At 33.9% G+C, this 23596-nt stretch overlaps 1 protein-coding gene across 20 annotated transcripts in view; it reads left to right on the top strand.

Moving 5' to 3' along the window:
- Positions 1 to 23596, top strand: part of LOC111146851 (regulating synaptic membrane exocytosis 2) — a 591447-nt gene that overhangs the window by 112876 nt on the left and 454975 nt on the right. For 11 of the 20 annotated variants that reach the window (XM_022502578.1, XM_022502564.1, XM_022502568.1 and 8 more), the window contains one exon: positions 3427 to 3637. In XM_022502578.1, coding sequence (XP_022358286.1) covers positions 3427 to 3637 — 211 coding nt within the window. Of the gene's footprint in view, positions 1 to 3426; positions 3638 to 18603; positions 18616 to 23596 lie in introns of all 20 variants that reach the window. The other 9 variants (XM_022502569.1, XM_022502577.1, XM_022502566.1 and 6 more) reach the window with 1 other exon arrangement.

Here is a 23596-nt window from a genome sequence, read left to right as displayed (position 1 = left end):
TCATGGATTTCTTCTATAGTTTAAAAAACTTTTTTTTTAATGCTTTCTTTGGTTTTAATTTTCTCTTTTTTTGGAAATGGATTTGAGACTTTTTTCTTTTTAGTGTAACGTTTATTTTTATGTGTTCAGGTTTCTATATGATACTTTCAAGGAATATCATGCTCCTTCTGCCTAAAGAACTTACTTTAAATTCCTATGGTTAATGTCTTCTGACAATAAATTCTTTCAACATTTCTTTGCCTGACAAGTCTTTATTTTCCCTTTTTTAAAAAAAAAGATTTTATTTATTTATTTATTGACAGAGATCACAAGTAGGCAGAGAGGCAGGCAGAGAGAGAGGAAGGGAAGCAGGCTCCTTGCCGAGCAGAGAGCCTGATGTGCGGCTCGATCCCAGAACTCTGGAATCATGACCTTAGCCAAAGGCAGAGGCTTTAACCCATTGCGCCACCCAGGTGCCCCTTCCCTTTATTTTTTGAAACATAATTTCATTGCCCATGGGATCTTGGGTTGACAGTTTTATTCTGTCAGTCCTTCATAGAGATTTTACTCCAAAGTCATCTAGCTTCCATGGTTTCTGAAAGATGATCTTCTGTAACTTTTATCATTGTTCTATACATATAATATATCATTTTCTCTGGCTGCTTTCATAGTTTTCTTTGGGTTTTAGCACTTTGACTATGATGAGTCTAGGTGTGTGTGGATTTGGTGTTTGTTCTACAAAGGCTTCTTTGAGGTTCATGTGTCTGTGATTTGGTAACTTTCATTAATTTTAGAAAGTTCATGGCCATTATACCTTCAAATATTTCCTCTGTTCTGTTTGCTCTTTCTTTTGGGACACCAATTTCACATGTTAGATCAATTTAGCTCTTGGATGCTCTGTTTTTTTTTTTTTTTTTTTTCTTTCTTCCCTTCTCCAACTCTTTTTTGTTTGTTTGGATATTTTTTATTGACTTATTTCAAGTTTACTAATTTTTTCCTTAGTTTTTTCAAGTGTATCCCTTAGCCCATCAAAGAAATTCTTCATCTCTGATGCCATGTTTTCTATTTCCAGCATTTTCATATGACTCTTATACTTTGTATCTTTCTGCCTCAGTACCCCATCTGTTCATGTTTGTTGTCACCCTTTTTCTGTGAATCTTTTACCTTAATAATTAGTCATTTTCAAGTCTGCCTGATGACTCCAGTAAGTCCATCAATCTTGTTATCTCTGAATCTAATTACATTAATTATTTTATCTCTTGGCGATGGGTTTTTATTCCTTGCTATTTTCCCCTGAGTCTCGAGGTTTTGAATTATATTTATGCCTTAAAGTGGGCATGCCTTTTCTGTCAGACTGTTAGTGTTGGAAATTAAGTCATCATCAGGTCAGAAGTTCAGATAGGTTTGGATTTTGTTGTTGCCATCATTATCTTTAGTGCATCACAGTCTTCAGATTCCTCCCAATTCCTCCAGTAGGCTACTGCTGTATTGTATTTAGGAAGAATGCAGGAGTATCATAAGTTTTTTCAGTGTTTTGCTACCCCTTCAGCCATTTCTATCTACTTACTCCATAGGGCATCTCTCCGTATGCTTTTGCTGCCCCGCCCGCCCCCCCCCACTCTGCCCCCGGGAGTAAACGATTGATGCTTATTTCTTGATTCTAGGTTTTTGGCAGGGGCAAGGGTGTTTTGTTAAGTTTTCCTGCCCTTCATCGTTGATAGGACCTGTTGATCTGGGCCTTATGGATGAGGTTTGCTCAGAGTTCTTGGGCCCTTCTTCGCATAGAAGTAAATCTGCCTTGTATCTTTGATAGTTTTGGAACAGAAATTTCCATCCCTCCCCTAGTTATGAAAGGCCTTTGATTTGAGCAAAGGTTGTTGGCTGAAGATGGTTTCCTGTCCCTCTCTCATGGGCAGAGGTTTTTTTCCCTTTAACCTTTCCCTTAGCTGTAGTAGATGCCTTTGCCCTGGGGATGACAGAATTTCCTTCTCCCTGTGGCTTATCGCTTTGACATTTTTAGGAGAGATGGTCTGGGGAATTGGGCCTGTACTCCAGCAGCCACTTGTTAACGCTTTTACACCTACACATGTGTACCCCTGAAGAGTTGTTTGTTCTTATGCCTTGCTCCCAATCTTCTTCATAAGTGACCAGTAGAGGCCTGCAGAAAAGTGCTTGTGGGTGAATGTGGGCTTTCCTTGAGTCTGGGCCCCTAGCTATTCCAAACTGTATGTTAGCCCACACTTGGCCTTTTACTATTTGTTAAAATTTTAACTAATTTCCTCTTACCTGCTTGTAGGGTGGCCCCTCTTTCTCCTCTTCTGCTCTGCCAATGGTGAAACAGTGTATTTCGTTTCTCTTTGGAGGGGCTTGCTGCTCTTTGGAGTTCACATTGTTTGCCTTATATCCTCAACTCTCTGATGGGCTCAAGAAAAGTTACGATTTTGTAGATTATTTAGCCTTTTGCCATTTTTAGGTTGGGAGTGACATCATTTACAGCTTTGAAAATCTTAAGCAGAGTTAATTTAAAACGTTTTAAATTTTCCTTTATGAAGATAATGGAAGTGAAAATTTTTATCACGATTTATTTTTAAAGAGTAAATAATACCTTTTTCTAGGCATCTTTTTGCTCATTTTTTGGGTTTTGTTTTTAAGATAAAAATTGGCCTTTATTTGCACAGCCTTATTTGTTAGCCTTCTAATCTTTCACAATGTTTTTAAAGCCAGCTAATATCCAGACTGTTGAACAGATTTAAACAATTAGTGAGAGCACTCATCCAGTGTTTTCCCCTCTGTTTGGATTCTTAAGAGCACTCCAATTGAGAGTTGTCTCAAAGATTTGAAGTTCATAGGTTTTGGCTATACTGTGTAAGTCAAATCAGCTCAGTCCAATTCTGAAGCTAAACCTTTGAAAAATAATACTTTAAATATTTTAGGGCATATGATTGAAAATACATTATAAGTGGGAGATAAAAATTTTACAATTATAACTTAAAGAGCTGTCTCTTTTCGCATGTATTAATTGGCTCTTAAATTACCATGTATGTCAGAGGGCAGAACTAGTTACAGCACTCTTGTGATGTGCCCTGTAGGATGTTATTCAATAATCAGAAAATTAAAAATTTTTTTTTTTTGAAGATTTTATTCATCCATTTGGCAGACAGAGATCACAAGTAGGCAGAGAGGCAGGCAGAGAGAGAGAGGGAAGCAGGCTCCCTGCTGAGCAGAGAGCCCGACTCGGGGCTCGATCCCAGGACCCTGAGACCATGACCTGAGCCGAAGGCAGATTCTTTAACCCACTGAGCCACCCAGGTGCCCCAGAAAATTAAATTTTTATTCTTTATTCTCATTTTATGAAATTTTTGGATACAAAATTGTATATAGATTGTTGTAATTACTGTGTTTGAGACCATCAGGCAACCAAATTTTTCTTATCTGCTTTCTCTGCAGAAAACTTCATCAGCAGTTTGAAATGTACAAGGAGCAGGTGAAGAAGATGGGAGAAGAATCACAACAGCAGCAAGAACAGAAGGGTGATGCCCCAACCTGTGGTATTTGCCACAAAACAAAATTTGCTGATGGATGTGGCCATAACTGTTCATATTGCCAAACAAAGTTCTGTGCTCGTTGTGGAGGTCGAGTGTCATTACGCTCAAACAAGGTACAGAATGAAAATTACACATTATTCTATTATAGCTAAGCTTATAATACAGTTAAGCTAATTGTGAATAAAATAAAGCAGACAATTAAAATTTATATTCAATTCAAATTTATATTCAATGAACCAAAAAACCTCTAGTGTCTTTATTTTAGATAAAAGAAATTTTTCATTTTTCTTTTCAGTTAAAGGATTTGTCTCATTGTTTATGTCCTTTAGCCTAATGATTTTGTTTAGAATCATAGGATCTTAAACTTTCAAAGATGATGAAGATAAATTAGAGATCAATTGGTCTAACTCTTTTATTTTACAGATGAAGAAAACTCATATTCAGGGAGACTAAAGGTCCTTCTTAAAGTCCACAACTGATTAATGTTAGAGCAGTGGCACTGCTTTTTCTATTACCTATACATAATTTTATAATTTTGTAGACCTACTCATCCTTTGACCCCTGTTTTCTTTCCTTTCAAAAGAGGCTCTTCCCACCTTAGAGAGTCTGTGTTTTATAATTTTGCAGCTTTTGAAGCTCTATTACCCTTTATTTTTGTTTTAACATCAATGAAATAAACATTAGACTATAGAATTTAAAGAAGAAATGTTAAGGAGTTGTTTTCTACCAGATTTTGTAGTTTATCCATCTACTTTAGGGAATATGTTAATGCTGTTCAAGGAATGCTTTGCTGAAATCAGCAAAAACAGTATTATAATGTCTTTCTCAATAAGTTCTTTAGAATTTGCATTTATTTCCTCTCTAGTATTTTATCCCTCCATTCTTTACTTAGGCAGTTTTAAAATAAGAAGCTGATGTTTGTACATACATTACTTAAACATAATTATGGGGATTTGTTCTCCTGTGTGATTTCATTTCTCCACATTTTCTCACTGTTTCCTGTTTCTCATTGTTTTGTTTTCCCCAGAATTAATAATTTTCCATTTTTTCCCCTTAGTCTTCCCCCCTGGTTTACCTGATTATTTTTCTTTTCCTCGACTACTTCCATTGGCTAGAAACTCCAGCACAGTTTTGAATAGAAGTGATGAGAGCATACATCCCTGTTTTGTTCTTGATCTTAGGGTGGAAGCATTCAGTTCTTCTCTATTAAGTATTATATTAGCTGTTAGCTTTTCATAGATGCTATCTATTCCTAATTTGCTGAGATTTTTTTTTTTGGTTGATTTGTTTATTTTTATATCAGGAATATATGCTGGAAATTGTCAAACACTTTCCTTCCATCTATTGAAACTAATCATGTTTTTTCTTTCCTTGTTAATGTAGTAATGAACTTCACCGGTTGATTTTGAAATGCTAAACCAACTATATTTCTGGGACAAATCCCATTTGCTTATGATGGTTTAACCCTTTTATGTAATAATGAGTTTGATTTATTAAAGTTTTATTTATAGTTTTTGCTTCATGAATGTTAGTGTCTGTAGTTTTCCTTTCTTATGTTTCTTTGATTTTTGGTATCACAGTAATGCTGTACGGATAAAATGAGTTGGGAAGTTTTTCCCTCTTTTCAGTGTTTTAGGAAAGTTTCTGTAGGATTGGTATTTATCCTTTAATGTTTTATAGATTTTACCAGGAAAGCCATCTGGGCATGCTGTTTAATTTTTGGGAAGGTTTTAAAGTACAGTTTCAATTTCTTTTAATAGGTATAAAATTATTCAAGTCATTTATTCTTTCTTGAATGAGCTTTGGTGTTTTTTAAGGAATTTCTTCAGATCCTTATAAATTGTCAAATTTATTGGCATAAACCTGCTCACAGTATTCCATTATTGTTCTTTAATATCTGTAGATTCTGTAGTGATGCTACCTTTTTAATTTCTGATATTGGTAATTTACATCTTCTCTCTTTTTCCAGCTTTATTTGGCTAGAAATCTATTAATTTTAATGATCTTCTCAAGTAACTCGTTTTTGTTTCATTGGTTTTCTCAATTGTTGATTTCATCTTTGATCTTTATTATTTCTTTAATTCTGCTGATTTGGGCTTTAATTTTCTCTTTTTCTGGTTTCTTAAGGTGGGAACTGAGGTCTTTGCTTTGAAATGTCTCTCCTTTTCTAATATCGCCATTACATGCTGTCAGTTTCCCCTAAGTACTTCTTTGGTGACATCCCCCAAATTCTGATATTTTGTCTTTCATTTTCATTCAGTTAAAAATACTTACAAGTTTTCCTTTTCTTCTTTGATACATGAATAATTTAGAAGTATGTTATTTATTTTCCAGAGATCTTTATGGTAATGATTTTTAATTTAGTTCTGTTGTGATCCTAAACATACTTTGAATCCTTTGAATACTTTGAAATATATTCATAGTTATTTTATGATCAGTATATGGTTTATTTTGGTAAATGAGTGTGTACTTGAAAAGGATATATATTCATATGTTCTTTAATATTTTGGTGGAGTGTTTTTAAATGTACTCTAAGTCATGTTGGTTGATGTAGTTGTTCAAGTCCAGTATATCCTTTTTGATCTGCTTATTTATTTTCTCAATTATTAAGAGAAGGATATTGAAATATACAACTATACTTGAATTAGTCTCCTTCCTTTTGCAGTTCTATGTATTTTTGGTTTTGTTTTATGTATTTTATTAAGTTCTGTTTTTAAATGCATAAACATTTAAGATTATTATGTTTCTATTCCTTAATTGACCCCTTTAAAATCATTATATGGCTTCCTTTTTTCCTGGTAATAGTCTTTGCTCTGAAATCCACTTTGTCTAATCTTAATAAAGCCACTCCAACTGTGGTTTACATTTTTCTCTTTTACTGTAGATTAATTCGTGTCTTCATATTTAAAGTATTTTCTTTATAGACAGCGTATAATGGGGCCTTGCTTTCTTATTCAACCTAAAAATCTCTACATTTTAATTGGGGTCTTAGATAATTTATATTTAATATAATTTCTTATATGATTTGTTTGGTTATATCATTTTCCTTTTTTTCTACTTGTACTATCTGATTTTTGTTTTTGTTTTCTTTTTGTTTTAGTCTCCTTTGAATTAGTCAAGCACTTTTTATGATCCAGGTTATCGCCTTTCTTGCCTCGTTAGCTTTATGACTGTGTTTTATAGCTTTGTCTGTTCTTCATTTTGTCATTTTATTAATTGCTTCAGGATAGTAGTATAAATCTTTAGTAGTATAAATCTTTAAATTTCATCATCAGTCTTAACTGATATTATATCATTTTGTGTATAATATAGTATAAGAACCTTCCAACAGTGTATTTCCATTTCTACTCTTTTGGACTTTATGTTATAGCATGATATATTTTACTTTTACTTATTTTATAAACTGACATTACACAGTTATTCTTTTTTGTTTAAAAAGTTCATCTTTTAAAGAGTTTTAAATAATAGAGGAAATATTGTATATTTACTGTTGTCTTTATCATTTCTAATATTATTAATTTCTTCTCATCGTACTATATTTCTGTATGGTATCATATTTTACCTGCCTGAAGTAGTTCCTTTAATATTTATTGTAGTGTGAGTCTGCTGATGATGAATAAACTTTTCTGCTGAAAATTTTGCTTTTTTTTAAAAACTTTTTTCTAGGTATAGAATTCTAGATTGAGGGTTATTTTCTTTCAGTATTTTAAAATGTTGTTTCACTGTTTCCAATTAGACATGTAATACCATTCTCATCTTTGTTTTTCTGTATATCAATGTTCTTTTTTCTGATTGTTTTTTTTTCCTAAAGATTTATTTATTTATTATTGAGCATGGGTTGGGGGTGGGGAAGAAGGGCAGAGGGAGTCTCAAGCAGACTCCACATTGAGTGTAGAGCCATCTGTGGGGCTCCATCTCACCATCCTGAGATCATGACCTAAGCTGAAACCAAGAGTTAAATGCTCAACCAAATGCACCACCCAGGCTCCCCTGTCTAATTGCCTTTTTTTTTTTTTTTTTTAAGATTTTATTTATTTATTTGACAGGCAGAAATCACAAGTAGGCAGAGAGGCAGGCGGGGGGGTGGAAGCAGGCTCTCTGCTAAGCAGAGAGCCTGATACGGGGCTCGATCCCAGTTCCCTGCGATCATGACCTGAGTCAAAGGCAGAGGCTTAACACACTGAGCCACTCAGGTGCCCTGTCTAATGGCTTTTAAGATAATTCTTTTTATCACTGGTTACATGAAACTTAATTATAATGTTTCTTTGTTTATTTTTCTTCATCTTTCTTGTGTTTTGTAGCTTTTTTGAGCTTTTTTGATTTGTGAGTTTATAGTTTTTGTAGGGTTTTGGAAAAATTTGGCCATTATTTTTTCAAAAAAAATTTTTTTAATGTACAATGTATTATTTGTTTCAGGGGTACACATCTGTAATTCATCAGTCTTGCACAATACACAGTGCTCACCACACCACATACCAAATATTTTTATTGGGCTTTCTTTTTTCCCTCTTTTCCTTCAGGAACTCCCATTACTCATATATTAATTAGGCTGCTTGAAGTTGTTTTACAGATCACTTAGGTTCTTTTCATTAAACCAAATTTTATTTTTCTCTTTGCTTTTCATTTTAACTATATTGTTGTGCTTTTGAGTTTACTCATCTTTTTTTTTTTTTTTTTGGCAATTTCTTTTTTGCTTTTTTTTTTTTTTTCATCTCAGACATTTTTATTATGTCTAAATTTCAATTTTGGACTTTTTAAAACTATCTTCCATGAGCTACATAAGTCTTTGTACATACAGAACAAATGCTCTGTAATAACTGTTTTGACGTTCTTTTCTGCTAATTTCAGCATCTCTGTCTCAGTTTTTGGTTGGTTTTGATTGATTATTCCCATTATGATATGTGTTTTCCTGACTCTCTCCTGAGTACTTTAACCAATTTTGTATGTGTTTATTCGACGTGAATTAACAGTTCTTCCAGTATTGGTGGTAGAAACACCCACTGTTTTCTCTAAACCTTCAGGTGACTTTTTTCACATGCATGCTCACTCATCATTTCCAGATGAATACTTGAAGGGACTCCCTGCAGATCTATGGGGTTCTCCCTCTGCAGTTTTTCTTCTCTGATAAGCTGGCCTGTGAAATGCAGTTGTGCTGGCCTCCTCACAGTGTTTGTTTTCAGTTTGTTCTCTTTGCTTGAGGATGTTTGCCAAGCGAACTGATGCCTGGAAGAGTCTCTCGAGCAATAAGCTGGGGGCAGTTCGAGAGCTTATCCTGTTTGTTTCCCATATTTTAGCTATCTCTGTGTTTTTTTGCCTGATGCCCAGTGCCTTGAAAACCACTTCTTCATATGTTTTTCCCACATTAGGTTTGATTGCTAGGCAAGTGGAGAAATCTTGTTCTTGCTACTCCATTTAGGCCACAAGTAGAAGTCTCTAATGAATCAGATTATAGGCTTGATTATATATTTTCTGGTTTCTAAGGTATAGTCACTTGACACTGAGCAAAGTTTTAGTTAGTAAATTAAATACAGTGAAAAATTGGAAATCCCCTTGAAAGTCTGTTTTATTGTAGTCAACTATAGAACTCTGTATGTTGTGGATTAGCCTGGTGGATGATTTGTGGAAGAAAGAAGGAACCGGAAGTAGTATTTCCCATTTTTCTTATATTTTTTTTATATCTGAGGGAAGTAGTTGGGGAATGAAACATAAGAAAAAATAATCTAGATTTTAGCTCAAAGAGCATAACTTTGGATTTCTTTATTAGTTTTTCTACATTTTCATTCATAATCTACTTGAGAGAGCATTCCTTTGTAGAATATATATAAAGGTTGTCTATATTCTAAGTGAAAAAAGTATTTTCAATTTCTCTTTTTAAATTGGATCATTGTGTGTATGCTTGGTTGCCTTATGTAATAGAAGAGGCTTTTAGACTCAATAGATGCTGAATACACTTTTTGATTTATCATAGCCCCAAAGGATTAAGCTCAGTGAAATTTGTTCAGACTATTTTTATGAAGTAGAATAATGAGAATACAAGTGTTTTGTAGCTTAAAATTTAATTATAAAGCATTTTAAAATTATTTTAGTAATCTTCTATGAGAATAAGATAAAAAGAGTCTTTTGTTTTAATTTTGAGGCTCTTTCATGTGGAGCCATCCTTAACAATTAATTAACTCTTTTGAGGTACATTTATGATTCAGCAAGAATAAATGTAGTGCAGGATATATGGAAATACCAATACAATATGTTTTTATGAAATATTCCTTTCATTTATTTCCTTTTAAGATGACACCCCCTGTAAATTAAAGCTTTATATTTAGTTCAGATTTAAAAATAATGACTTCATAAGGAAGAAATTATTTTGTAATCATAGAATGGGGATTCTAATAGGGCAGACATGAAAGGTAATTTACAATGAGGATTATTTTAAGCTTTGAAGGATGGCAATATTAATTTTTTCTTTCTTTTGCTTTTTGGTGGGAAAAATAGATTACTATTTGCTTAAAAGATATCTAATTTTGAGAAAATAAGTAATACACAGTTTTCAGAATTATATTAATTTACAAATATAATAGATGTGATTTTTTCTTTACCCTAAATTATCAGATTTGAAGCAGAATGAATCATAACTTTTAGAATGATTATAAAAGCAAATGATCATTAAACAAGTCCCTTAAAATATATTGACATACATTGTTCAATATATCATATGGTGAAGAGTGAAATAATATAGACATTTCTACTGTATAACCGTGTCATTAAGTATCATTTATTGAATGATTTTAATGATTAATTTTTAATTGTGCACTGAGAGATAAAATAATGATTAGAGTATTTGTGCAGTCCTTCAGGTAGTTCTTTCTTTTTGAGAAATTTCAACTCACAGGGCATCTGGGTGGCTCGGTTGGAAGAGCATGCAACTCTTGATCTTGGGTTTGTGAATTCGAGCCCCTACCTGGGTGTAGAGATTACTTAAAATAATTAAATAAAATTAAAAACAATTTCAAGTCACTGTGATTATGGGCAAGTCTTTAGCTAGTGTGCTGGTGCAATATACAATTAGTTCCCATATGCCCAAGGCAAGCATATCATATATGAATTTTCTTTTAAATGTCATAGAAATACTACATACCAGTATATCAGGAAACACTTAACATTCTCCAGGAAGAGGCTGGCATAAGTTGAGATGAAGAATCTAGTTTTGTTTCTGTCCTGCTATTGTATGACTTTGGTTTGACATGTCACTTCATGTCTTAGTGCTTCTGTTTCAAAAGCTGTAAAACGAAAGCATCAGTTTGTGATTTCTAAGGTCTCTTCTGGGCTTGACATTTTATAATTTTAAAATTTAAAATTTAAAAATTAAAATTTTAAAATAGATAACTCATGTAATGCTTGAAGTACCAGAAAGTATATTCACATAGCCAAATATATTTACTGCTTAAATAATTTTTAGGAAGGAACTGAGAAACTCCATTAATTCTCTTATGTTACTGTATCTAGTACACTGTGCATTAAGCTTTGGTTTTTATCCCATCCCACATTTATGGAACATGAGAGTGTTGAGGGCATCACAGTTTTAGTGAACTGTGTTCATAGGAATTTGAGAGCTGGGTAGCAGCTAGTTATAATTCCAATTATTAGAATTATTATAACTCTATATAACTCTAATTATTAGAATTCTAATAAGAATTAGAATTATATAATTCATAGGACTACCCTTAAGCCAATGACTGCATCAAGTGGATCCTCAATTTTAAGCCTTTAGGCTCAATGATGTAGAAGGTGTGAGAATATTATTTGAAATGGTTGTTGAATTTAAAAGGAAGAATTATTTTCCCTCATTGATGTCAGCCTCCCTAATGGTACAGCATAATATAAAAACTGTGAGAAACAGTCTAACTTGCAGAGCCTTAGGACATTTTATACTTCCTTATGCATATCACCATCATGGGAGGAGGCAAAATCATGTTGCAAATGGAGCGTAAGGAAAAGACATTTTCAGCGAAGTTTACATGAGCTCATTCCTTCTCCACAGGGCATCTTTTATAGTTATTTACTTGGCTCTGCCCCCACTTCCATCACCTGTAGAGCATGATTCAGTGTTGGTAATATTACCTAGAAGAGCTAGGAAGCTTACAAAATCTGTTGTAGTTACAGGTTGGGATTGTTTCTCTTCACGAATCTCTGGATGATTCCATAGGCATTTTATACTCTGAGGTATATGGAAGTAGGTTTGAGAGTGAGATAGTGTACACTTGCTGTGGAAGGAAGGCTTTCTGGAGAGTAGATGAGTGTGAATAACTTAAAGGACAAAAATTTCCATACGTATTCTTTTGTTTTTTTCTTAAAATAGATCTACCTGAGAACATTTCTGTTTTGTGGAATTTTCTTTCTAACTCACTTTTTTATAATTGCTCTTAGGCTCTTCAAATCAAACGCCTGCTCCTTAACCCTACCTAATGTGAATCTAGTCTTTATATAATGGATTGCCTCAGGATGTAAGAATTTCTGGGGCATGAAACACAGTGACAATTCTAGAATGTCTTGTATTGAGGGAGAGTTCCTTGAGGGCAAAGCAGTTAGAGATTTTGTAAGAAAAACAGAAAAGAGAAGCATGTTATTTCTTTAAGGCAAGCGGACTTCTGGTGGGACTCTGGTTCCTTATGTCTCTTTTTTAGAATTAGAACTTTGATGTGAGATGATCGTGGTGGTCCATAATGCCACATTTATTTGAATTTAAAAATAAAGTTGGACTCTGAGAAAAAAACAACAACACATATTTGTCTTATGGTTTCTCAACGTGGACTGGTTTTCCAAATAGGATATGTAGTAGGCATTTTCCATATAATTAATGAGGTAAATCTGCAGATCCAGGATTTGATAAAAATGTAATTGAAACATACCTACAATATACAACATATCTGAAAATGCATCCTTTCTAACTATTTAAACTTAAAATGTAAATGTTATCCTAAAAAATGTGTGAGGGGTACATGGTTTTAGGAGTTTATTTTGGAGAAAAGAAAAAATATATTTAGACTACCGATATATAACAGGTACATAGGTATTCTTGATGAATGGCATATTGTTAACCAATACTTGGTTAATGTGCATTTGAAAGCTTGCTATCTACTGCTGTCTACTTGGTCCTAACCACTTGGGGAGAAAGAAAGAATCCTGCTCAGTACCTAATATCTTCATCAATAAATGAAGTAAGCTCCTTATCAGTGGATAAGATGAGCACCAGTTTCAATAGATTTTACTTAGCTTATACGGGGAAGATTAATAATAGCATCTGCAATGAATTCTAATCATAAAAGTAGACTATGTGGTAGTTTAATAGATAAAGAAATTCAGTATATCACCAAAACTGCAGCATAGCATAGTTAAAAAGACACTAGGTAGGGGAGCACAAAGGGAAGGGAATACAGACAATATGTGAGATGAGGGTTAGAAATAGTTATGAGTTACTCTATCCTTTTTAGGTAGAATACACAGTAAATCTCACCCAATTCTTTTTCAAACAATCCCAAGAAAATATTTAGCTTCAAACATAAGCAAAAGAATAAATGAGCTCTTATCTGAAACAATGTTTTTTTTAAATTTTCAAGTTAAAAATAATCCTGATCCATAAAAAGAAAAAGCATCAGGGGTCACAAAGGAACATTTGGAGGTGACCGATATGTCTGTTAACTGCATTGTGGTGACGGTTTCATGGATGTATTCGTATGTTTAAACTCTTCAAGTTGTATATGCAAATATATGCCTTTTTTTTTTTTTTTTTTTTTGTATATCTAAATAAATCAAAGTGTGACCCAATTGGGGAAAAAAAAAAAGGATATAAGCTTCTTCTTTTGAAGAATCTTTGTCTTTTTATTTCCCTTTCAATGAATATATTAGAATAGCACTGAATCTTACTTGGGTCAGAACAGGCTGTGTATTTTATATCACTGGAACAACCCCTAGATCTATTCCTTCTGTAACTTTCAAATTTTGAATGGCACCACTATCTACTTTGTCACCTAAACCAAAAAACCAGGAATACTTTCAGGTCTCTCTATCACCCATCTTGACTCACAAGTTTGGAGACAATCATTTCCTCATTACCTTTATGAACTACTAATTGCGGTCTTATTTGGGCTTTTCTTTCACCTGGACTAATGTCAGTTTCCTCATGGGTCTCTCTGCTCTTGTCTCGATTCCTCGTCGTCCACATACTTCACATATTACTATTGTGATATTTGTAAAATGCAAATCTGATTATTTTACCTTCTGCTTAAAACCTATTTAAAGACGACTCATTTTTTGATGACTCATGAAGTCATCATGACTCCTGAAGTTTCTAATGGCGTAAAGCGCCCTCTGATTCGTACCCTGCCTAACTCAAGGCATGTGCTTCACTCCATTCTGTAAGCCCCAGCCAAACTACACTATTCGTATTTATTTCTTATGCTTTTGCTTACCCTGCCACTTTAATCTGAATTACAGCTCTGCTTTCCCCTAGACTCTGCTCCTACCTGTAACCCTTATCCACCTGATGAACATTTACTCTTTTTTTCCTGGATTTAAGTATCATCTCCCCATGATGCTTTCTTTGGGTGACTCATGTCAATTTTGTGCTGCCGTGGATGCTGAACACTTCTAATCTAGTACTCTTTATATTTTACTATTAAGTGACTCTATTTCTCTCAGTCCCCTTACTGTTAATTTATCATCTTATTCTGGAATAGGCATTGTCTTTTGATCCAGGTCCTTGCTGCCACTCAGCACCGTGACAATGTTTTTTTTGAAGATGGCAGTGCAAACTTGCAAACAAATGAGTAAAAAAGATAAACTGTATAAGCACTATGTAATTGTTGCTATTCTTGGAAGAAGGGATTAGACTTTACAGAGAAGATGGAGTAATATTGTATTGGTGTGAGAGGTGGTTTAGGATTGCTTATAAAAGGTAGGCAAGAAGAGAGAGATGTGATGGTAGTTTAACTATGGAAAGTATATCGCATTGATATAGAGGGAGGAATCTATCTTTTTGGCAATACAGAGAACGAAGCAGTAGGAGAAAGACTGACTAGAGATTTTATTGATTTATTTGAGGGTGAGAGAGTGAGTGAGAGAGAGCATGTGAGCAGGGGGAGGAGCAGAGGAGGAGGGAAGAGAAGGGGGAAAGAATCTCAAGCAGACTGTGTGCTGGGAATGCAGAGCCCAGTGTAGGGCTAAGTGTCATGACCCTGAGATCATGACCTGAGCCGAAATCAAGACCCCGATGCTTAACCAACTGAGCCACCCAGGCACCCTGTGATTGAATATCTAGAGGAGGAGTCTGAGGGAAACTGACATTTGTTTGGCAGGTGACTGGGGAACTAATAATGGAAAGTTATATAAAGAATAGTCACTGACAAATGATAATGAGAAGGTAGATTAACACTTCAGTTGATCTTCAGGAGAGGCAATGTAAATTGGTTATTAGCAGAAGTGATAAGATAGTAAGGAGGGCCATAGGGAGAGGTGAGTATGGGGATAAATGGTGAGTATAAAATTATTTGAAAATAAAATACATTTTTAATAGCTTTTTAAAAGAAGTTTTAAATAAAAATATGTTTGTACTATTAAACTTTAAATAAATAACTTTTGGACATACTCTTAAGTTATTAGAGTTTTCAAGTCTAGTAAATATGATCTGAAATAATTTATTGGTCAATTAAATTCACTTTTAAAGATCACATTATTTATTTAAGAAGAGGAAGAGAGAGAAGGGAGCTAGGGGCTGAGAGAGAGGGAGAGAGAGAATCTTAACCAGGCTCCACATTTAGCATGGAGCCTGACATGGGACTTGATTTCACGCCCCTGAGATCATGACCTGAGCTGAAATCAAGAGTTGGACGCTTAGCCAACTGAGCCACCTGGGTGCCCCTAAAGAACATTTTAAAATTCAAATTATCCATATGCTTCAAATAAAAATATTTCTCCACAGCAAGTTATTTCTTATGTTTCATATATTTATATTTTATATTTCAGAATATAATTTTTTATGTTTCATCACTCTTTGCCCTGAGATCCTTGACAATATTTTATATTTATACATTCCCTTTGATTTTCACGCAACTCAATTCCAGTATACTAATGAGCCTTATTTCACTTTTGACGAATAAAGTGACAGTGAAACTTCTGACTTAATTGTATTACTAAAATCTGATTAGAAAGTAAAATCTGGAGGCACCTGGGTGGCTCAGTGGCTTAAAGCCTCTGCCTTCGACTCGGATCATGATCTCAGGGTCCTGGGATTGAGCCCCGCTTCGGGCTCTCTGCTCAGCGGGGAACCTGCTTCCTCCTCTCTCCCTCTTTGCCAGCCTCTCTGCCTACTTGTGATCTCTGTTTGTCAAATAAATAAATAAATAAAATCTCAAAAAAAAAAAAAAAAAAGTAAAATCTGTTTTGAATTTCTTTTCTTGGAAGGCTTGCTAGTATAAAGAGAAGGACCATTTTGATTAGGGGTCATTCTTCCTTTTCTTCTAACAATTTCCGGGGGGATTTTATGGACTCCTATAGCTTCAAATACTGGGTACATGTTGATGATTTACAGATATGATTTCACTAGCTTTGGAGCTCCAGATCCACCTATATAGTTCCTACTGAAAAATCTCTGTTTGCATGTATTAATTGGCACCTCAAATTCACCTTGTCTGTACCTGAATTCATTATTTTCCAAGTGTGTTTCTCATGTGTTTCTTCTTTCAAGGAATGGTTCTTTCCAGTTGTCCAAGCCAGACTTGGAGTCCTCCTCTACTTCTTCATTCAAGTATTAATAGCCTTACTTCTCAGTATCTCTTAAATCAGTCTACTTCTCTCCATTTCTCTTGCTACTACTGTAGTTCACACTGCTCTCACGTTTGTTTCTTACCCCAAAATTTCAATATCTTTTTTTTTAAAGATTTTATTTATTTATTTGAGAGAGTGAGGGAGAGAGTGCATGAGTGGGAGGAGGGGCAGGAGATGGGGAAGCAGATGCCCTGCTGAGCAGGGAGCTGGACCTGGGGCTTGATGGTAGGACCCTGGGATCATGACCTGAGCCAAAGGTAGATGGTTAACTGGGCCACCCAGACACCCCATATTTCGGTATCTGCTTAATTGTTCTCTCAGCTTCCAGATTTGTTTCCTTCCAATCAGTGTGCACTTTGTCACACAGTTGAAGACTCAGTCAGTAGTAGGTAATGATATTATGCCTTATTTATAAATCATATGATAGGTTTTTTGTTTATTTTTTATTCCTGTTGACAGATAATAAAGATATGATGGCAACAGTATTTCATAATGTTTTATAGCTAAGTTTTTCATGTATATGTTATAGCTGAAATTTAATTTACCTGTTCAGAGGAATTAACTTGGGAAATTTGTTAGTTATAATTTCATTTTGTTTCATTTTTTAAGTTTCTGCAGTGTGAATTAATTTTCGTTAAAGTGTGATGCTTTTAGTTATTCATGGAGACTTCAGTTCAAACATATCAGTTATAATCTAGTCATTCCCTCATACTTGTATTCCAAATATACCAGTCTTGTTTGTGCTTTTGTGCTTTTTGCATATTTCATGTTCTTTGCATAAAATATTCTTCCTTACTGGTCTTGCTTGACATTCTCTTCTTTATTCTTTAAAGACCTGCTTACCTCTCAGAAACTTTCTCTTAATCCTTTTTCGTAAAGTCTTGTTATCTCCTCCATCATTCCTGTTTCTATAGGGCTGTGTTGTTTTCCTGCTTTTAGAGGTCTCTCCATTCTGCATGGTTTTCTTTCTCTTACTACATTTAGTTCTTTGATGGCAGAAACTGTCTTACTTAGTTGTTATGTCCCAGAAATCTCGTTTAGTGCACGATACAAATAAACTAAGTGCTTCATAAATGATTTTTGTTGGACTAAATGATTAGCAATAGATGTCCTGGACGGTGCACAATAGCTTTTATATGATCTTCACCATTTGTAACAAATGAAGCAATGAAGAGCACAGTATAATGTAAAGAATGCAGTTCTGTCCCTTCTAGGCATATCCTGTGTTTCAGTAGGTTACAATATTAGATATAGAACTCTATGCCAGGCACTGTATTGAGAGCTTTCCATGTTATTTTATTTCAGAAAATCCTATAAAGTAAATCCTATAAAGTAAAATCCTATAAAGTATTGATTCCCTATTTTGTAGATAAAGGTTTAGAGAGTTTAAGAAAATTACATAAGGTATACAGGTAGAAATGTTACTTAAAAAAAAAGGTGGAATTTTAAGATAGGTCTCTCTTAGTCCTTCCTCTTAGTCACAAGTATTATATACGGCTAACCATAACTTCAGAGAAACAGTGATACTTCAAAACACATGATTTTAATTTTTAATGTATATGTTCTTATATCAGATCATTATTATTATGTTACCACTTTTACAGTTATCATTATATTTAAGTAACGAGAAATGCAATAGTTTTTAACTATATCTAAATGTGTTCCCTTGACCAAATCATGCATCTTGCCATTTTATTAATCAATAATGTCTTATCTTTAATTTTTTCTAATTTTTTATTTTTTGTTATAAAAGTTAGAAGGTTTCTAAATTAATGGGTCAGAAATAACTTTTAGAAGCAATATGCATAATTCATATAAAATTTTATCTACTTTTGACAGTATACGATGAAATTAAAGATAAACAGTGATGCTGTGTTTTATTGTCTCTGTACTTAAAAAGCTATTTTCTTAACATTGTTCAGTTTCTCTCTTTGGATTAATTGAGTATTTAATTGGGATATTATTTATGGAAAGAACATTTTCATTTTTCTGATGTTTGTATATTTAATTGCTTTTATAGAAACTATTGTTTATATATCTTTATTATTCTAGTATATGGCACGCTCTTGCTTGAAATGTGTGGAAAAATTTTCCTTTTAAAATGTTTATATTTCAGTCAAAATGTAACAGACTTTTTCAGAATTTTTATTTCACTAACAAACTCTTAAAAACTCTTACTTGTTTTAAGAATGGAATTAATTATTATTTTTTTTGTTTTGTCTTTTCTGTCCTTTCTAACTTGCTTTCGTGGATTTCACACCAGGAGGACAAAGTGGTTAGAGTCTTTTTTTTCTGTCTAATATTATTTTTTTCTTGCTGTTATTATTGCTAATTTTAATTTGTTAGCTATATTTAATTTATACACTTCTAAGTGTTTTGTTACAGCTGTAGTGCATGGTAATTGCTATATGTTGATATATTTTAAGCATGCTATCTGATTTTACTGATAAACACATTTTATTATATTATAGATGAAAATTTGATTACTTTATTTGACTCTTAAAAAAGCTTGCCTCTTTGGTTTCGTATTTTTTTTAAAGGAAATATTCTAGCATTCGTCATTGTGATAAGAATTTCTTTCATCTTATTATGGTTCTCTAAACTCATTGTATTGGTCAGAGTTTTCAAGTTTCTGAGTTAATATAAAGATGTAATCTTTGTAATAATGAGTCTCAATAACATTGAACATGGATTTTCTGAAGCCTATGTTTATAGTTGATCTGAGCGTTTGATATATTTTTATTTTTCTTAATAATATGTTTTAGAGATTGGCAAAATTACTTATCTTATATCCTCATGTTGGATATTAGATATAATTATAATTTTAAAATACTCAGGTACATAGAATTTGGCCACAGGCAGGATTTGAATAATCTGCTAATGTCTGCAGAAGTCTGATTTGGGTTTGGATCTACTCTGGAGACTGGTAACTTCCTGCAAACATAGATAAAATCTTCCTATTCTGATTCTTTTGATGAGTCATACTAAAACTTGAGGTCTTTTCAAGCTTTCCAAATTCAAATTGGCATAAAACCCAAAGAGAGATCCTTTAGCTGATATCTTCCAACAGTACCTTCTTTTTTGTTGGTTGGAGCATTTTTATTCTGTTCAGTTTTCAGTTACTTGGTTGGGATAATATGAGTGTTGGCAAATACTGATACGGGTTTAGAATGAAATCTCTGAGCAGAAGAAAAGATACTGTGACTTCCTTCTTCTTTTTTTTTTTTAAGCTATAGGAAATCTACTAAATTTTTAAGGCAGTTTTGAGGATATACAGGCAATTATTGTAGAACCTGCCCCAGACTGTACATCATCCTCAATTCAGGGCAGGTTCCCTAGAGAACCCACCAGCTTTCCACCAGCCAACTTTATTAGTGTAAGTCAGGCAATTTAAAACCTTTAGAATCTCTTGTGCTACTTTTGTGTGCAGAGTTAACACAGGCTACATAATAGTTTGATTGTCATCTGTAGTTTTCATAATGAATTCTGACACCTATCCCAGAAATGAGACTTTCAGTGATAAATTAGGTACTGAAATGACGTTCATGTACTGACAAGATTTCATAATACAACAGTTTGTATTTTAAACCACAGAGAGGCTAACAGATAAAAGTATGTGAATTTTATGTGGGTTTGGAACATAGCAAATAAAATTCAACAGGACTTTTTAATGACACTCTTTTATGCAGCCCTGTTTAATAGAACTTTCACCAACGATGACAGTGTTTTATATCTTTAACATCAATGCGGAAGGTTCTCATCACAGGTAGCTATTGAACCCATGAAATGTGGTGAGTGTGGCTGAAGAACTGTAATGGAAATTTTATATAATTTTAATTAAATTTAAATAGCCATATATAGCTAGTGGCTAAAGAAACCCCAAGCGTGGGTAGCAAACGTCCTGTGACTAGTCAGCCTTTAAGGCACTACCCTGACCTCACAGTAGCCTGTGTAGACTAGTCATGGAGATACAAACTGTACGGAATGCAGGAAAGCTACACTCACCAGGTCCAGTCTCTTATGCAGCCCAGGAGAATAATGGACAAGGGACACCCTCCCAAAGGGCAGAACAAGGGGACATGAATGACAACAGTCAAGGGAGACAGCTGAATCAGGGGCTACCAGATAGGGTGACCAGAGAAATGAAGGTATGTCCATGTAGGGATTGCTGGGTGCTATATAGTTGACCACTGTATCTTTCTGATTCTTCCTGTTTTGGATGAGAGTTTCTGTTGCAGTCACTCTGTTCTTTCTCCATCATTGTGTATTGAGTGTGCTGGGAACAGGTAACTTGTCTTTCAGTATGTAGTCAGTGGTTTACAATGAGGTACACTTGACCTTGTTGGAAAGATTTGCTCTACCTCAGAGATCCTGGATTCAGAGCCAGATTTTTGTAACTAGATGAGACTAGGGACTGTCTCCTTTTGGGAGGGAGTGAAATGTGTTATGAGTAATGTGTATACGTGTGTGTGTGTGTGTGTGTACATGTATACATACATATATTATGCATACATATATATGTATACATATAAACATGTGTGTATGTATATATGTACACACACATGTGGACCGTTGACTAGTTGAAGAGCAGACTGTTCTAGAACCTGTTCAATGGCTAGCCTGACTTCCTTCTCTCTTGCAATCCCCGATGGAAGGACCTGAAAAATATAAAAATTTTAGATTTCTCTGCAACTGGGACACAGTTCTGTGGCTGTGACACAGTTCTAGGAAATGAGGTATAAGAAAGTTTATGAGACCTTCTAGGAAGTCATGATAAAGAATGAAAGATGTAGCTGGCACTACCTTTTTTTTTTTTTTTTTTTTTTTTTTTTAAAAGTGGCACTACCTTTCAAGCAGAAGTATTATCTTGGGCTTTACCAGGCGTTGTGAAGATGAGGGAAAAGCCAAGAGTATTGGAATCATGAGGTGCATGACCTTTTCTGAGCTCCTGGTTTAATAGTATTGGAAAGCTTTCTTCAATGGGAGAGAAGTACCCATCCTCAATTAATTCTTGTCACTAGAAGTCAGATTTTCTGTTACTTATAGACAAAAGCATTCCTAACGAAAACCTTAGTAGAGATGTAATGTGCAGCAGGGAAACCCTACAAACATCCAGAGTGTTCTTCAGAAATATGGAACTGGAAGAAAGAAATATGTATTGATCACTGTCTAGATACTAATCTGTTTGCTTTTGCGTCTGTGTTTGAAGACTTAGGGTCACTTAACATGTCTACTTATATATTATATATGAATTATCTCAGGTTACAAATAGTAAATTAATGTGAATATGTTGGTTTTAGAGAGAATATTTTCTTAAATATGAATTTATCCTGTTTCACATGGAATCAAAGAAAAAGGGATTGAATTATTTTTTAAAACATAATTTGGATGTTTCTTTGAATTTTTTGTGGAACAAATAAGGAAACTAAAGCTCTATGGTAAATTATTTGCCATAGGTTAGAACATATCTCTGTTTATCTTGTAATAAACACTGACCTATTCATGTCTAGTGAGAGTAAAATGAAATTATAGCTTTGGGAACAAAGTGATGCTCATTTCACTGTCTAGTGATAATATTATCTGTTTATATAAAGACCACTTTAATGAGGATCCTCTTTCTTTTTTTTTACGACAGTGATGACTTCTCTTAGGATGCCAGTGTTACTAGTGGTTATTGTTACTGAAATGAAGGGTGTGGAAGGATGACATGTGATGTGTAGTGTTTCTCACATTTCAGAAGCAGAAAAGTTATCTGTTGGGTTGCAGCTGTAGCTGTGATATTCAGAACAGAGTGCTTGGTTTTCCCTGAAATTTGATGCTTTTTCTGATATAAGCTCATTATTGAGGCTACCATACCTATGTTTTCATCTAGCTGCTCATTGTAGTTCTCATTTGGAGTTGCAATTCAGCAAGAAAGTATGTTTATAGTATATTTGTTCCATTTCATCTGGGCAATAGCTGTACAGAGCTGCATTTCAATAGATACTGTCTTAACAGTAATAAATTAACTTATTTGCTTCTGCATTTCTATTTGATAATAAAATAACATGTATATGATATTAATGAAATTGTTCTAGAAATTTAATAGAAGAGCTCTGTTAGGGCCAACTTTTATAATAGAATCATAAGTTAAAATGCTACCACTATGCTGCCTCCTATAAGTCTGACAAAGACCAGAATTTGTACTTTTTCAGTAAGAATACTATTCAAACCTCCAAAGTTTTTGTTAGCAAAATAGAAGTATTTTGAACAATATTATTTAGATGACATACCTTACAACAGAAATATGGAAAAATGCATTTAGAAAACAGGGAGAGATGAAGGGAATGGGTGAAAATAGGTAAAGGGGATTAAGAGATACAGGCTTCCGGTTACAAAATAAGTAAGTCACAGAGATGAAAAGTACGATATAGGGGAAATAATAATATTGTAATTACATTGTATAGTGACAGTGGTGACTACACTTACAGTGGTAAGCACTGAATAATGTACAGAATTGTCAAATTAATATATTGTACAGCTGTAACTAATATAACATTGTATGCTAATTATACTTCAACTAAAAAAAAAGGCAAGAAGAGTTTTGATTAGGGGAAATTGAAAGACAGGGAAATTGTAGAGCTGGGAAAATACTGTGCATAATTTAAAAGATAGGAATAAAAGTCACATCAATAAAAAATACAGGGACTGCTGAATATTTACTTGGATATATTATATATTCAAAATTCAGTGAAAAATTTATAATATTAAAAATCATTCACCTGATCAGTTGCCTAGTTTTTGTAAGTGGGCAAATGAACTTTGGAAATCTCATTTAGGTCTCTTATAAAAAGGGATTAAAACTCACATTGTGGAAATTCTGTGAAATGCCGTATCTGTAGGATAAAATATCCTACAGGGAAATTATAAAGAATATATGGGACAAGTGAAAATACTGGTAACTATAACATGTTGGAAGTTTGGGGAGGTCATGTTACGAATAAGAACTGATTTAAAGTGACTCTCAGTTTGGCTTGGATAGAGATCAAAAGAAGTTAGAGAGATCACGAGGTATAGTTACAGTTGCAGCATAGCTAACTTCTTGGGAGCAGAGACAGGTCGTACATTTTGATTATGTATTTTGCTACTTCTCCACCTGTAGCTAACCTTTGCTTTGATCCAATCATTCCAATCAGGTATTCCATTCTGTTGAATCTACAACTGAAAGGAGACCTGTTTCTTGATCCTCTGTGAGGCTCCCATACTTATACTAGGTG

Source organism: Enhydra lutris, unplaced genomic scaffold (assembly GCF_002288905.1).
Source record: "Enhydra lutris kenyoni isolate GAN:26980312 unplaced genomic scaffold, ASM228890v2 scaffoldscaffold14, whole genome shotgun sequence".
Lineage (NCBI taxonomy): Eukaryota > Metazoa > Chordata > Mammalia > Carnivora > Mustelidae > Enhydra > Enhydra lutris.
Note: the sequence above shows the minus strand (reverse complement) of the source record. Positions and strands in the feature narration are given on the sequence as shown.